This window comes from Grammomys surdaster, unplaced genomic scaffold (genome assembly GCF_004785775.1).
Source record: "Grammomys surdaster isolate TR1022 unplaced genomic scaffold, NIH_TR_1.0 126391, whole genome shotgun sequence".
Classification (NCBI taxonomy): domain Eukaryota; kingdom Metazoa; phylum Chordata; class Mammalia; order Rodentia; family Muridae; genus Grammomys; species Grammomys surdaster.
Window position 1 is genome coordinate 7,071,425 of NW_021621185.1, and position 17,669 is coordinate 7,089,093.

Below are 17,669 nucleotides of genomic sequence, written 5' to 3' on the forward strand. Positions count from 1 at the left end.
CATGAAGACAATTAAACTAGAATTTGATTTCTTTTAATGTAATCCAAGCTCAAGCCTGGTTTTAAATATGCTATCAGAATGCACCAAATGTGTGACAACTCTGAGCCTTCTCCAAATCAATGGCTGAGAGCTGGACTCCATCCTCCTGGAAGAGGCCTGCTGCACCTTAATCTCATTTCTAAACTTTGCTGCCACCCTTGCTGACCCCCAACCCCCAACAAGCATTCTGTAGTGCTAGATCTGTGTGCTACACAGCCCTGGCTTGTTTTGCAGTGCGGAGAGTCTGGTTGTCCTGGAGTTTTGCACAGATAAAGGAAGGATACAGTTCCGAGAGGAATGCACTGACTACAAAGTGCATCCTGAAGGCCATTTAGCTCACAATGAAGGTCTGTGTTTTAAAATAGCTCTATAACAAAGTAACTACAGAGTGTTGGCAAGGGCTCCAGCTATTTATAGAACTGAGTAAGGCGTGGTAAATACTGCCACGGTACCGAGTTCTCCCTTGCCACAACCCCAAACTTATAAGAAGCACTGTAATTATATTTTTCTACTTGGGGAAAAAAAATCCTAGTAGCCATTATCAGTTTAACCATATGGAAGCTTGGGCTGAGATTTCTTTTTTAAATGCATAGTTTTGAGTTTCAACAGCTGTGCTGGGTCTTTAATCATATATTATCTGTATGAAGCCTTTTTCTAACATATGTTAATTGGCTGTTTTCTGTGACAAATTATGAGCTCTTACTTTGATGAGGTTCAATTGCAATCATGTTGGAGTCGAGTACGTCAAGTTTCCACCCCTGCTGGCTCCTCAAACCACTACAAACACCCGCACGTCACTGCAGTGCTGAGTAAGGACAGGATTGGAGCTGGCTGATTTTGCTACAGATTTTTTTTTCCACAGGATATTTTCAGCTTCTTTGTACTAAATCTGTTGCAGGGTTTGCCCTTTTTAGCAGACACATGCTCTAAAATTAACATCAAATCTTATTGGAGATTACAATAATACAGTGAAGAATATTTCATAATACAACATCCCAGCATCTGCTTTGCTTTACTGAGATTTCAGAACATTTCTTCCACATTTTAAGTTGGTCCGTTGTAAATCTGACTAGTACTTTCTCCATCATCAGCATGTTGCAGCAGACATTTTGAATGTTCCTGCTTGAGGGAGGAGAGTTATCTGAGAGGATGATGAGGTAGAGAGTCCGAGTTATAAAGAGATTGGGCGTAAGTGCTTTTCTAGGTGTTGGCAAATATGTTGGAATGTTAAGAATTCTGTTGTTCATTACATTCTTTCTCTTCTTCAATATTACATTATCAGTCAGGTAATGAAAACAAGACGTGTTCATCGAGGCGAACATCATAGAGGATGTATAACAGCCTTTCCAGTTCTCTGTCCTAGTGTCAACTTTTAATGTATGATTCAGATGAACAGAAATGTTCTAATCCATCTGCTCTGAGATCTGTGACAGATAGCTTGTATCAAATACCAACAGATGATCAGTGATAGCTATAATTAGCACAGATACAAAACGCAGTGCGTTTGTCTATAATCATGGGAAATTAGTCAAGGTAATTGATTAAGGTCTTCAGTGCCCTTGTCAAACATCAGTAGTATGGGATTCATTTAAGTGTTTTCTGCCTCAATGTGTCAGATACAGGGCTCTGGATGAACTGCAGTTCTCCAAGCCAAAGCCAGAAGTCGGTTTCCATATAGGCATCAGGAGTGCAGATAAGATGAGCCAGATGTTAACAGAGCCAGATGTGACTAGGCACTGCTCTCCTTAGGAGGCTGTTTTTAATCAGCCATTTCCCTGGGGTAATACACAGCCAATGAGCTCTAAATCCTGAGGCTACCTGCACTCAGAGGAAGGCCTGGGAACATCATTACAAGGCTTACAGTGAGCATATGTGAAAAAAAATTAGAGCAGAAATTAAGAGTAGGAGAGGTTAACTTCAGAAGTGTTCCCTATTGCTTAAAAAAAAAAAGAAGTAAAAATCAATAGTTTTAACTGATTAAAAATAAGTCAACCCCAACTTCCAAATACAGGTACAAATCAAAAACTGTAATTGGTTAATATTAATTAGGCTTGTATAAAGGTGGTTATTATTTTGAGAAGGTGAGTGGGTAGCCATCTTCAGCACAAGTAAATAATCTCAAAGTATCTTTGTCATTAGTGCTATCACACCAAGGGAGGTTGGCTTTGCAAGCTCTGTGTGGCCCTGCACTAAGAGTACCGCAAAGTCAATCCACACACTCTGTCCTGAGCCAGCTTACATGGGGAAATTTAGTTCCACGTGATAAGACACATACTTAATTGGCTTTAAGAAAATAAACCAAGGTAGAGAACAATGTGTCAGTGAAGCCGAGGGCTTGGCTGTGAAGCCCGGGAGCCTTGTGGCTTAATTGGGGCCAGTTGGGATCATTTAATGATTGCTGTCAGAAGATCAGATTTAATAGAAGACCACAGTGGGGCAGAGTTAAACAAATTGTCATCGGGCATTTCAGATGAGCCAGACCTTAATTAGGCTGATTAGAACCTGGTAAAGGAGATGAAGAGACAGAGAAAAATTGATGAATCACTAAATTCCACATTGAGCGATATATAATATTACTACAAATATCATCTATATTTTACAGAACCTTTATGGAAGTTTGAAAACTATACATATTAGCCTGTAAAGTTTAACAACTGAGGTTTAATTACAAGTTAAAAATAGGTGGCATTCAGTTTAAATATCAGATGATTTACCAAGTATTTCTTACTTAATAAACAAGAAGGTTCACTGAAGAATAGTGTGACTTCCCTTTGTAAGGTTATCTTTAAGTATTGAACAATTTGAGAAAGTAAGTAAGAGGAAGAGCAAATTATTTTTAAGTTCATAATTTTGATTATTTAATGTAAGGGAATATGATCTTCACTTACAATATCTTGCTAACCATTCATGTCTGATTATGTCTTAAAATGCACTCACTGTTTTATCTACATCTTCTAAAAGACTAACTTGTGTTCTTCCAAATGTTACACACACACACACACACACACTCACACACACACACACACACACACACACACACACGCATACCAATAAATCTGAAAAATGTGCCCAACACATACAAGCTCATAAGAAGAAAACATTTATAGAATATTTCTATTTTAAGCATTAAATATACTCTACTAAAAATTGGAGAAAAATAATTTTTAAAAGAACACAATATGCTTTAGAATTTGGTTTTTACCCTAATAAGATGAAAATGTACGTTAGCAACGTGTATCATTTTGAGCAGACCTTACTTTGGAAGCTGACAGTTTAGTCTCACTGCTGGTGAGGTACAGAGCTTAACTTGCTTTGTTCAGTAACAGCAGCAAAACTCCAGCTGCATGTGCTTAGCAGTGGCTACAGAAGGAAGGCAGAAGCTAATGTTTGGTGCTCCATAGTAGCGCTAGCCTTGTGCTAAACACAAACCAGTTTTACCTTCGTGGGAAACCTTACCATAGCCTGAACTGGCCCCAGCAAACTTGTGGCAGCAAGAGCTGGGCATGTTCATGAGAACAAAGACGTGATAGAAACCTGCATCACCTCTATAGCCTGACATGGAAATACTGAAATCTGTCATGTCATTGAGGAGTATGAGGCTTTTGACATATTTAGACCATTTGGAGTTTATTTTGGCTTAGAGAATGCAGGATGCCGTTTTTAACTACAGTGGGGGAAAATGTCCAAGGCAGACTATGGCATGGATAACAGTGACAGGGAATCTGTGATTCCTTATGTTTGTCAAATCGTTTGTAAAGCTGTGCAGTTGTCTGAAGGTATGTTGCTCCTAAATTCTGGAGTTGTGTAAATACAGTGATTTATTTGAGTGATAGTGGTAGGTTAAGGCCCACTTATTAAATTAATTGCAAGGGTTTTCAAAATGAGCTCCGTTTTATTCTTATTATATTTCTGACATACATTTCCTCTCCTTTTTTCCTTGGGGAAAGATACTAAAGTAGGACTAGAAACATTCACATAGAGTTTCCAGCGGCTGTGGTCACTGGGAAATTGATATATTTCCCTGGTTATTTCTTCTCTTGCAGCCTGAAGCTCTTCTGTGGCTGATACTTAAGAGAAAATCCTTAATTTGTATGACGTGTTCCTTCATCTAATGCTGTTGTTATCAATGTGAGTGATGTCTCCATGTTATCTATACAGGGATGACATTGTTGCTAACCTTACTCTGTAATGTATACATGAATGTCAACATACAAATGAAGGTGATCCACATTCCAGGTACCACCCTACACGCTGCCCTTCCTGTATCATCATATGTAATTAGGCTGTAACCAACCATCTTGCAAATTCAAACGTATTTCCAGTTTCAGGTAGGTCATGAAAACTCTGAGAGGTTTAATCACCAGGCAGCAGTTACCTGAGTACCCTGTTTCCTAATGCACAGACTCATCCAGCTTTCACTTCTGCCTCAATTATCTTTATTCTATCTACGAGACACTGTACACCATGATAAAGAATTGACCACGGTTTTCAACTTGTTTCTGTATTAGCAAGATATGAAAAACAGTCCTTAGGATTAATTATGAAAATTTGCTAGTAAATACCTCAGATGAGAGATACAAACCTTGACAAAAAGAGTTCAGTTAATCAACTGGTAATTATTAGTCCCACTGTTTACCTGATACCAGGATAGATCCTGGCACTACAGACATAACATTAGATTCCCCCCACTCGCATGGTGAGTGCTATAAAGGAGAGAGACTTGGTTCTTTGAGAGTTGTCCAGGGGAAGTGCTTCCTTAGGAAACTGCAACTGAGACAGAAGGAAGAAGTTGAGCAAACAGAAGGGAGAGAATATTCCAGACAGAAGGAACTGCATATGCAAATGCCCTGTGGTAGGAAGAACAATGGAGTAGGAATTTTTAAAGGAATTCTATTTGCTTTTTGCCTGTGTAACATTGTGGTACTGAGACTTGAAGGTGATTCTGGATTCATCATATTGATACTAAATTCAGTCAATTGGGAAATGTTTGTCACAGTGGTATTTATCTAGAGGAAGGGAATAGCCCTTTTATACTCTCAAGATGAGCCGCAGCTATGTGGCTTTAAAACCAACGGCACTCTATTCTGTAAAATATATGATAAACTTAGAGAAAAATGGGGTGATTTTCAGGACCAGAGAACTATTTCTCGTCACACAGTCAAGCATCGCTAAGAATAATAATTGGGTTATTTCATTTGAACCTCTTAAGGGAAAATAGGTATGTTCTGCTAGTTCTTTTTAACCAAAGCATAATTGCACGCCTCATATGGCTTTCAAACAAATCATAAAGTAGAAAGTTTAATGTATCTAAATGCAAGTAATGAGCAAAGCTTTCCCTTGAAAGCTCTGGTAGTGAATCACTGAATCGCTGAATCTCTTGAATCAGTGACAAGCACAGACTTTCGGAGACAAGGCATGTATCACTTTGGCCTCTTACCGTACAAGGGGCTTTCATTTATTTAATAATACTATTTCTTGGGTAATACAGTGTGCCTAATTTTCAGCCTTGAGTTTTACAAAACAAGATTTTCTAAGGATGTAAATGTGAGCCACAGGAAACATTTGCCAATCAAATAAAAGAATTCTCTCCTTGAAGATTGGCATTACATATTCTAATGCTTTAGCCTCCTTGAGCTGTTTTTATTTAAGTGTCTGCACTGTACTCATTGAAACAAAACACATGCCTCGCAAAGGTAATTTTAGCAGCAGAGAATTAATTTCTTCCCACATCTTTTAATGTGGCATGGGAGTCTTTCTCTACGATCAAAACATGTAACTGAAGGTTATGTTTAATTTCTAAATCAAAGTGTTGTGGGAAGACGACTGAAATTTGTGGATGACTCAGACCCAGTTGCTATGTGGTTTTCTTCCTACAGAAACTTAAGGGTAGACTGCCATTGCCATGTGAGAGGACCCAAGCATTGGTGAGGAGATGAAAATACTTTCACCATCCACTGAAAATTTGAGTTAGTTACTTTGATTTATAATTGAATTTTTGAGGAATCCAAGAGCCCCAATAACAAGAATTACTTTCTCATTACTTGCTTGTTCCTTTGCAACGTGAAATGAAATAAGTAATTATTGTGTATTACTAACAAACATTTGTTGTGCTGCCATGATTAAATTCTCTCCCAGAAGTTATAATTCACTTGTTTTCTTTGTATAGAAATCTTCATTTGCTATAAATAGGAAATTCAAAATACGAGGTGCCATTTACTGGAAAATGTGATTTGGGGTAAGGCTTGATAGATGATAAGGATATCTTTCGCTTCACCCAAGTCCATTTCGATCTGTATATTTTCTCATATTTACATCTTAAGGTGATCATAATAAAACAGTAACCCAGAACAAGAATGGCTTTTTCTCAGGTGTTTGAAAGACAGAAATTAGAACTTGTGCGCCTCCCATGTGCCTTTTCCCTCACTGTCCTTTATCTGAACCAGCACTCCCAGGTCTGTGTGTGGGGTGCTGCAGGGCACACTCAGCCTGCTCTGCTCGGAGAAGGAAGTGGAGAGTTTTGGTTCCCATTTTACACTTGTGGAGCAGTTTAGGGAAGGAAGCACCTTTACACCTTTTATTGTTCGCGGTTGCTGACATCACATCCTTCCCTGGCCAGTCTGTGCGTGTTTCCTGCCATTCTGACAAGATTCTTCTCTGTTACTGGGAGGGATTTGCTGAAGGGAAAGAGGGAGGAAGAGGGCAAGAAAGAGTGAGAGGAGGAAGGGAGGGGAGGTGTATGTCAGTCAAGCGAGCTTGTTTGTAAGTGAGGGATGCTGAAGGAGAATGATCTTCAGATGTCCAGAAGACATTCTTTTCTGAGCAGGTCTCAGAACACTTTGCCTTCGTCTGTCGGCTTATGCCAGACTCAAAGTGAACAGAAGCCTGCCATACTGAAGTTCCCCTTTTAGTAAGCAGGCTGACTTTACTTTTTTATTTAAGTTGGCAAAGGAAGAAAAAGTGCAGACGACTGTAACTCCATACAGTGTTCTTTTTCTTTCCTTCTTGTTCAAAGTTCTGATTGTTTACATGTAACTGTCATTTCCCAAGAATGGTTCCTTCATGTGAGAACTGTAGTGTCCAGACGAAGCCTGTGGTTGATTATACACAATGAAAGTTCTCAGTGTAACTGAATTCTACTATATGTAGTTTAATTACTAATAATCTTTTTTTCAGAATAGATTACTACAGTAATAATCTTTCTCTAGCCCTCCTGAAAATAAATACTTGAAAGAAACCTTACAGTATAGTTTATGTATAAAAATTATGTTAATAAACAATTATACTAAAAAGTAGAAATTAAGCAAAAGTTATATGCACTGGTGCAGACCTTCCTAATTCTTTGAATTTTTCCTGATGGCCTTGAAATGTGAAGGCATCACTGATCTGTTGTTATTCTACTTGTGTGGACTTTATACAATTCTACATTTTATGAATGTTCAGCAAGCAACACTTTAGTTACTGAATTGAGCATTGTCTTTATGCAGAAAACAAAATAAAAGGTGAATTAGGTTTAAATTTCCATCTCTCTCCATTACCTAGTCATATTTCAAAAAAGGAGACTATTTTCAATGACATTTTCAAGGATCATTTCATGTGTGTATGCATATTTGCACATACAAACATGCTAATATGTTTGCTTATATAGTTCTAAAAAATTTTTCCACATTGTGTTTTAAGAAGTAAAAAGCAAACAAACACTTTCCTTGGCTTCTTGTAAACACAGTGTCTGATTTCAAAGTTCAGAAATGGCAGATGGTGATGCAGAAGAGCTCTTTTGCTTTCAGTAGCCTGGAGCTCTTGGTCTCTAAGGATACTCTTCTTCAGGGGTGTCTCCCTACTTGCTTTGTTACGTGTATTTTGAATCAAGGTCTGCAGACAGTGACCTCCTCCCTGATGAGCCACTGCACTCTAATCTGTTCACCCTGACCTTCCACCTAAAGTGAGTAAGCGCTTAGGCAGACATAGTCCGGTAAGCCGATAGTGCCACTAGCCTCAGCTAAGAGAAAGGAAGGGGAGATGACCCGTATGCATTGACTTGAGATTCATGGATTGTTTTTTACTGTGGTGGAGAAAGCCTTCTTGTCTCATTGGGGTCTTGCACATACACGGGAAATACCATTCTGGGCTGCTGCTTGCTTCTTGGGTAAGACTAAAGGAAATACAGAAAAGATTTCCACTCGTATGCTTTTTAAGACTATTTCTAAGACTAAATGGGTGGACTATTTAACAATGCTGAATACATGATGTGTTGTGCTTTGCAAATTCTTTATCTATGTGATCTTGGTGTCTTATAGTAGTGTCTTTGGGTTGTGAGTGTTTGACTTAGTCTGTGTGTGTTGTTCATAGATCTTAAAACTTTTGAGACTGCTGCAAACATTGAAAAACATGGCTGGAGTCATAATCTTTGATAAGCACGTGTAATCCTGGTGTAACTCACATGTGTATGCTCTGAGGCCAAACTGAGCTGCAGTTTAGGAGAAGGGCATTGGGGTAAAGGAGAGTGGACAGTCTTAGTGATTAAGCAGTGCTTAATCCACCAGAACTAATTATATCATAATAGCCTCTGCAATTAGATAATTACCTAAACTTACATTTTAAAAAATTTACCCAAAGTGATGAAGAATAAAGAAATTGAAAGGCAGCTGAGGATCAGACCAAGTACCTAACAGCCCTTTCTGTTCCAAGAACCTTGAACTAGAGCCAAATAATCTATTAAGTAGTCAGGACAGTGGCTTAGCGTTACATAATACATGTGGGAATTTTTCAGGTCCACTGTCAGAGACTAACTAGAGTCAACAGGGAAATTCTGAGCAGTGTGTAAAGTAGTTATATCCTCTAACATAAGAGGAGACAAAATAATTGAAGCAGCTGCCTGCGAATGAAACAAGCATGTAGAAAGCTTCCTACCTAGTTAACTTCCAATTCATAGCAATTCACTTTCATTATGTGCAAATATTTTTAGATATAATTTTAAACAGAGTAAAATATAGACTTTCAATATTCTGTGCTCTATGGGTTTGCCATGTAATTGATAATCATTATTTTAATTTTAATTCATGACCTAGAGCTCTCTGGTATATAATATCAAGGTTCTGTAATTTTGTGTCTGACTCCCTAAGGAGATATGATACGTCTCTTTTAAACATTTAAATTTAGAGGGCTGTGGTCCATTATTAAAAAGTATATAGTTACAAATGAGATAATAACCTTAGTTTTTTGCACTACTTATTTCTTCTCAGTGACCATCATTTTGAGGATTGTTTTAATGGACAGTTCAAGAGCTTCCAGGAGGAAGTGCTCTGACTGCTAACTGAGGCTTGAACATAAGATGAAACACCCCATAGTACTTTTCCTGTGTTCTCCTGGCAGTGATCTTCTTAAAATAAGATTAAAGGATTTAGTTTTAAATTAGTTGACATTTACATATATCAAAGAGCACTTTCATAATCGTCCACCTTATTTGCATAACTAGGGGCGTTATCACCTCTGCTGTCAAAACACGAGATTGTTTTCCATTCAGAAATGAATTAGATGCCCTACTTAGCATACACAGGTATATAAAGGTTCATTAACTCTCTGATTTGGGTAATTTTTCATAACAGAAGGGTGAAAATTGTCACCTAATTTCATTAAAACATATTAAGAAGCTCTTTACAAAAATACAGTTCATTTCAAGTGTTGGGTTTTAAAACACAGTTTTCATCATTTAAATGACTTTTTAAATTACTTATAAGGTTATTTTAATTATAAAAGCAAACCATCCTGTGCGGTATGCTCCAGAGTGTGATGTGTCATGTGCTTTTAAAAAGAGTTATTTTTATTCATTTTATTGTTTTGTGAAGTTTATTTCCCTGATGAACCTAGGAAACTAGCTTGCTGTGGAAGAATTGTTTAACTTTTCATTTCTTTTCAGCAGGAACGAATGCAGGGATTTGGGAACTGAGCTGTGCACGTGCTGAAGAAGGAAACTTGTTTGAAGGAAAGAGGAAAGAGAAAGAAAAGGAAGGAAAAAATACATAATTTCAGGGACGAGAGAGAGAAGAAACACGGGGACTATGGGGAGAAAAAAGATTCAGATCACGAGGATTATGGATGAGCGTAACAGGCAGGTGAGTGTGGATTGTTCTTCCTGTCCTTCCCACACGTAGATTCAAGGTACTAAAACCATGGTAGACTCTGTGAGCTCAGTGTATCTGGTTTAACTGTATCCTATTTTCATCTCTTTGGGACAAAACTGGGAAGAGAACTTTAACTGTTCTAAATATGTTTTAAAGATTCATGATTGCTCACTTTTCACTGCCTCAAGACTTTTCAGCTGTATTTGTATGACATGAAAAGCTTAATAATTAGGAGTTAATAAGCGTAGAATTGCTACACTGCACGCATCATCAGACAAAGATAGGCTTGCATGCATGGGAAGTGGGCCTTTTGTGGCCATCCATTTATAAGTATATAATATAGCTTAAATATCCTCTCTCTGAGAAGTGGCCAGCTTTCTTCTCATCACAAAGGAAAGTTTGAAGTAAAGCCAAACATTTCCAGACTCTCCTAACAACAGCAGCAAAATGTTCACATGAGATAGTAGTTGCGTAAAACATAGAAACAAGAACTTCCTGTTAACACGTGTTTTTCCTAATTCCTGAATTTTATAAACATGGTAATATCTTTTCCTTTCTACAAATCCAGTGATAATGTCTGAAAGACACAACCAGTTTTGAAGATTTCAAATATCAAAAGTTCAGTCCTTCGTTATGGACCTGTGCATCATGAGTGCCTGCAGTCTGAGTCACTGTCCTTATTCTGGGAAGACTAGTTGGTCATGTGAGGGTGTCTGGAAGGTTTAGACAAATACTTCTGTTGAATGTCAGGTGATGATACTTGAGAGGAATTATAGCCTACCTGGATACACACACAGACAATGGAACCTGTTACTTGGTCTTAAGAGAGGACAGAGCCCCGCCCCCAACCCATTTGTGGTCCAGAGTATTAAATATAGCGTTGGAAATGGCTACCCACACTCTAAGTCTCCAAAGTAAAGACACTCACCTTCCATTTGGTACCTGTTTACCCTTTGTGACATGAAAAGAGATTCCATTTAAAACACAATGTTTTTTACATTCATAAATTAGAATGAAGAAGAATCATTTTTTATTTCATTATGTCTACTGATGGCTCTTTACAAAATGGCGGTGAGCTTCTAAGAACTAAGAAAATTTGCCTGTTTTTTGGTTTTTGTAAAGATCACATGTTTTCAGAAACAAGTATATCTTCTAAGGTCCATAGGACTTGAATTGTTTTGAGCTTAATTTTGAGTTAAATGATGAAAAATATAAGATTCATGAGAGATTCCACTATTTTCATTCATTTACAGCTGGAATATGAAATTAAGACTGAAATATTGAACATTGCATACCATTGATTGTAGGGATGTTTTTATTTGAAACACAATCTCTTTGGGTTAGGGTAAAAAAAAAAACACCTGAATTAACATTTGTAGTTTATTACTAATATGATGTATTTTTTAGCTTCATGAGATTTATTGTATCTTTTTTTTTAATTATAAAGACAGAAGAAAATTGTGGAGGTTGAATTATGTGCACTTTTACTATGCTTTTTAAGGAAACAAAACATCTATAGAGATACAAGAGTTGTCACATTGTACTCTTGAGAGAGCAAGTTTAAATGTTTACATATAGTTGTCTTGATCTATGCTTGCAGATTCTCTTACCAATGTTAAAAGTCACAGTAGTTTTAAGAAGTGGAAAAAGCATCTAAATTCAGCTTACTTTGACCTTTTAAAAAGTAGTAAGGATTATTTCCTTCATTTTATTATATAGAATGTTGAATCAATTTATTATTCTCCTCAGTCTGTGTGCACAATAGGCCTTTTAATTCAGTACCGTTGAAGAAAATTAGTAACAATAATCTTGCAGTGGTTTAAACTATGTTTCAGTGGCTGTCTAAGATGACTATTGACACTTTTAAATAGCTGTCATTTATGATAATGTTTGTCTTGCTCACCTCTCATGTTCTGTGTGAATGGTCCAAAGAACCACTTGGAAAAGAGCATGAAGTATATAGGTCACTTCTGATAATCAAAACCAGCGAGTGTGTGGAGGAGCTCCTAACCTGGACATCCTTTAAATTATGTGTTCACATGTTGAAAAGAATGTCAGCAGCTTAGCTCTTTCTGAAGCTGCTCCACTGGGGTGGCCTAGTAGGACCTCACACAGAGGCTCACTGCTGTTTCTTCTTGAAAGCAGTGAACACAGTTTTTTCTGCCTTTGCATTTGTGTATTTGGCCACGTACAGAATAATATGGGCTTGTGCAGAAAAAGAAATGCTAACCCAAAGTGAGCCCCGAAATAGCACAGAACTTACTAGTACATTGTGCTTCAGAAAGATAACTCGTCAGAAGACAGAATAGTGGTTTATACTCAGCTCTACCTTCATTGTCTCCTTTATAACAAGGAGACAATGGCTAAAGCTCCAAGCTAGAAACATAAAATAGTGTAATGAGGATAAAAATTCACATCTTTTTTTACTTTACATTTTTTTCAGTTTCTAATTTTACAAAACCAATTTCTTAGCCTTCATTAAGTTTAAGTTAATATGAACAACAAACTCATGAATTGTCGATTTATCTTACAGATATACTCAGACAGCTTGATGAAAGTCATTACCAACCATTTTCCAATGATGACATGTAAATTATTCCATTTAATCCTTAAAATAGGATTCTATCTTATAGCTGGAGGTTATTTATCTATTAAATCAATAAGTATTATTTGACTGCACCCTTCCCAAAAGAAAATACTCACTAGTGGATAACAGTCTCATTCAGAGATGTGTAAAGTATTCTGTAAACAACCAGGTAGGAAATACTGTTTGCATTATGAGCTATGCTGTATCTGTCTCAAATGTGGAGCTCTTCCTAGGTTCTCTAAGTGCAGCCAGAGATAATAGATACGTGTCTGTACTCAGTAAGAAAGCTTTACTGGAAAAACAAACATAAGTTACAATTGTCTAGTGGACCATAGTTTATAGACCTCTGGAGGACTGAAGTAGACGTGAACTATGGAGATACAGAACAAAAATTTCATTTATGGTCTGAGACTGAAATTATCAAAGAACTATGAAAGAACAGCCAGGGGTGCTTTATTTATCACTCATGCTTGGCAAATGGCCTCTCCAAGCAGGTGCAAATATAGGAACTACAGCATTCTAGAGGAAACAGAATGTCTAAGGCTTGAGATAGAAAAGAGCTTGGCTGAGGATTCAGTTCACGCTTAATGGGACTTGAGCCTGGTGCGTGACTTTAGAGTTATAAGGGACTCCACATTGTGTTAAACAACATCCTAAAATGCTTACTGAGTCCGCTTCAGTTCAGAATAACTGGTCAAGATTTTACAGCGAAGGGCAGAAAATGCCAAAGATCTAGTCTCAAATTCCTTATTTTCAAAACCAAAACATGCTTCTTTCAATGATGCCATACTGCATCTTGCATAATGTAATGGCTAAAAGACCAAGAATTTACTTTATCTCCTTTTCCAGTCATTTCATTTTGGATCCCATAAGAGATACTGACTAAGAGTTCACCCTTTTGAGATATACAAACCTGTTTCTAGTTCCAGCTCTACATGTAGTAATATTACTGAGAACCAGCTAGAAAAATCATCCAGAGCAGGACTGCTGCAGAGAGGATGGCCTGTGGACAGGGAAGGAAGAGCACACAACGCATGCGCAATGCATGCCTTACAACAAGGGCAGAGAAAAGAATGTCCTAGATCCTGGGCAGGTGGGATTACTTTGAAATGTGTGTTACTGACCAAATTCTTTTTAAAATACTTTCACCATTTTATCACTTCTACGTACAAGCTTATGGTAACTATTATTTCAATTTCCATCTTCTTGTTTCCTTGTTTATCCTTAACCCTTAATGATTAGGTAATCGCAAAATCTTGGCCTTTTTCTTATGTTACACATTCTTCAGTTAGTGCTTAAAACAATTGGACTTTTAATTAATTGTATGATTCATTTTTATAAACAAAGTATAATTAGAAGTCTGTTCCATCAAGGAATATATATACATACACACACACACACACACATACACACACACTCAGAATGCTAAGTAATCCTAAACTTATTTGCTTAGATGTTTGTACTGAATTTTTCATCTTCCCCACTTTGAAAGGGCTAACATAATTAAATTCCAGTATATTCATTCAATTTGATACTAAAAGACACCTAAATAAATGAAATACTACAACTACAAGAGAGAAATATTTGCAGATAGTACATTTAGGATCTAGGGCCTAAAACAGCACATATACCTATTCCTATACCTACTCCTACACACACACACACACACACACACACATTATATATATAAATATATGTGTCTGTGTATGTATGTATGTATGTATGTATGTACGTACATACATACATACATATGCATGTAGCTTTCTTTTCATCCTTCAGATTTGGCTATTTGTTTTTTGCCAGCAAAGAAAATTCTACATAATTATCAGTGCAATAACTTGAACACAAACTAAAGACAACTAGTAACAATTCCTCTTTTAGTAAGTGAAAAGAATCCTCTTACAAATTAAAATAATTCAGAGTTCATAGCAATTACATTTTCTATCATTCCCTCTTCTTGGGCTTCTAGACGTTTCTTTGTATGGAGCAACTAAGGGAAGGTCCACAGAAATGTGTTCCTTGTAGATATCATCTCTAATAGTTTGTACACACTGATTTTTTTATCAGCTAAATCTGGTATATTTTGTGCTGAACTAAAGAATAAAAGACTATTGCAGTTCCCACAGATGACTCAAAACAGGCTTCCTTTTACCTATATTCAGTTCTTTACATTTTAGCTCAAGTTTCACAGGTATTTTTAGTGCAACTTCCCTTCAAGATGGTATCCAGAATTTGAACAAATAAAAAAGGTCTGGTTGCAATTCTAAATTTGGAGATTACATCTAATTACTTAAATAAAGTTTGATGAAGTTGTGACCAATTCAGTCTTCAAATGTAGAAAACTAGAGTTGAGAAATGCAAATTACTTGCTTTGATAAAATAAGCTCTTGGTGAATTCTGTCATGTGCCACGGAGAGCAGAGTTCTACAGTCCCGTTGTCGAAGGCACGTCCTTTCCTTCCGAATCGCCAGAAACAGGATTTTCATACTCCCAGTTTTAGCTGAGGCAGCACCACTGAACTACCCTTCTTTGATGGAGGAGTCTTCAATGAAAAACAAATGCTGAGTTTTCTGTCTCAGTCAAAGTAAGTTTGTACATAGCCTCGCAATGTTGGTCATTTTACCATTTTCCTTAATAACGTATTTTAACAGATTACAGTTTTCCCTGAACTTGTATAAAAATTACGTTCAGGTTATTCTATATAAATGAAATATGGGAGCATCATGGTGTTGTTAAGACAGGTATTGCTCAGAGTTGATTCAAGGTTACACTGATGCATACTGGGAATTTCTAATGGATAGTTCCCCTAGCATCCTCATTCTTTTACTAACTAATCTTAAAGTCATGATGGAAACAGTCTTTCATTAGATTTGAGATTATTTTTTGTTGAAGAGATTAGCAAAGAAAAGCAGAAGCAGGGAAAACTGGTGTTTGTTTTACTTTGGAAATTATTTTAATAAAGAGAAGACTGTAGCAAGGAGTTGCCAGGGTGCTCCTGTGCGATTAAAGGGATGCCAGGTTCCTTTTGTTTTAGCAATTAGAAAATTGTTGACAAGCGGTCTCTACATCATGGAGTTGACATACAGCACACACATCTCCTTCCCATATGGGTGTGCTTTTTTATATTATGTCAGCTAGATCTGCTCCCTGTCGCCAGAGAAGGATTGCCCCAACTGTTAAACACATTCATTAGGTTTCCTTTGATGGGAAATCCAAAAGAGGTTGAAATTCTCTCATGGAAAGTGCTAAGTGATCTTCATTTAAGAAATAAGTGCCTTCTCTACATGCTTAGCTTGTTTTGGGATTTTTTTTTTGGCTCTGTTCTAACTGATGATTCTGACACAATTTCTATTCAGAGATACAACAACCTAAAAAGTTGTAGGAATGTTTGCCTGTACCTTATAACTTTCAACATTTTTTTTTGTAGAAAGCTAACAGAAAAAAATGCCCTGTTTGTCTCTGTGAACACAAACTCACACACAACATTTCTCCCTTCAAGTGCACAAATGCACACCAAATGAGAGGTAGCTTTCCTGAGGACCAACAGTGGGGATATGAACATTACAAGTAGACCATATAAAGTAAATTATAAGGAACACTGGTAAATGTTTTCAAAGCCTTGCCCTTTGCAGTCAAAACTTCCTTTAGCATTGTAAGTTATTCTTATTTAAGATGGAATGCTTTCAAACTTATGGTGAAAGCATTATTCTAAAGTTTATAACCCATTACACTTTTTGAAAAACATTTGGAAGCTATATTTTTTCCAAAAATAATAGCTAGAATAAAAAATAAAATAAATAACATAATTAAATGGAGGATTAAAAATTCCCCATTTGCAGTGTGTATTTGTGTTTCTCTTGAAATATGTTAGACCATTAATGGGGAATAAGAGAAACCAATTTAGATGTTTGGAAATTCGACTTTTAATTTTAAATTGGAACAGTTTAGCTTAAGAAATCACTAACATTTAAATAACATTTCAACAAATGTGAGTGTTTGGAAACTACAGCTGAGGCAGCCTCCTGCCTTCTGTCTTGCACGGATTGATTTGGAAGGCCCTGAGGGAGAAAATATTGGAGTTGGGAGGTAAAACTGAAGCCACTGTGGGAAGGAAGAAGTTACTCTCTTCCTGTTATGACAGGAAAGCGTAGACAAATGTGCTTCCTGAGTTAGCTCAGCAGGGAATGTAGGATTCGTTGACCTTTAACTTAGGTATATTTTGTCTGTGTTGAACTAGTAAACATGCTTTGGCCTTCCAGACACTAATCTGTCTTAAATGATTCTTCTTCACGTGAAATTAGTATCTTTAGTAGATGAAGAGGTGGGAAAACAGCCTGGAACCACTACAGAGATTATACTTACAAGAGACGTGAGCTCTTTAAGAAACCAATCAGATCTGAACAGCCCATACAAGTCTGTTTAAAATGTTGCAGGATAGAATTCTCTTTTAGAATATAAAGCACTATCAGATTTTGCAAAGGCCACTCTTAAACCCTGACAAACTTAGTGACTGACACTGGCCTCCCTGGTTCTTACATATCTAAATGTATCAGAAATCCACAGAAACAACTTTACAGCTCACATTCTTCAGTGGACACTCCCTTGTTTGTGATCAGTCTCCTATTTATTGTCTACCCTCAAAATGCCATGCAGTGCACAAGATTTAAAGTTTTATTTAGGAATCGCGTATGTTAACGTAGGGTAAAGGCCTGATAGTGTTCTATTCTCTGGGGCCCTCATTTTAACAGGTTTATTGTGTTGAGAAAGTTAGGGCCACTGCTTACACATCCTGTGGAAATGCTCCCGTATTTCACTGAAACATGGCTCAGTTTGCTGGAGGCTAAGGAGGACAATGGCTTCCTTTGCAACAGAACACACTGCTGTCTCTTGGTCGCAAGTTGTGCTGGAGGGTTACAAGCACATGG

At 37.1% G+C, this 17,669-nt stretch overlaps 1 protein-coding gene across 9 annotated transcripts in view; it reads left to right on the forward strand.

Annotated features, from left to right (window-relative positions):
- The window catches only part of Mef2c (myocyte enhancer factor 2C), a 143,147-nt gene that overhangs the window by 40,349 nt on the left and 85,129 nt on the right, over nt 1–17,669 (forward strand). For 6 of the 9 annotated variants that reach the window (XM_028760069.1, XM_028760075.1, XM_028760074.1 and 3 more), the window contains exon 2: nt 9,953–10,148. In XM_028760069.1, the coding sequence (XP_028615902.1) occupies nt 10,095–10,148 (54 nt within the window). In that variant the 5' untranslated portion in view covers nt 9,953–10,094. Of the gene's footprint in view, nt 1–4,087; nt 4,168–9,952; nt 10,149–17,669 lie in introns of those variants that run through there. The other 3 variants (XM_028760072.1, XM_028760071.1, XM_028760070.1) reach the window with 3 other exon arrangements.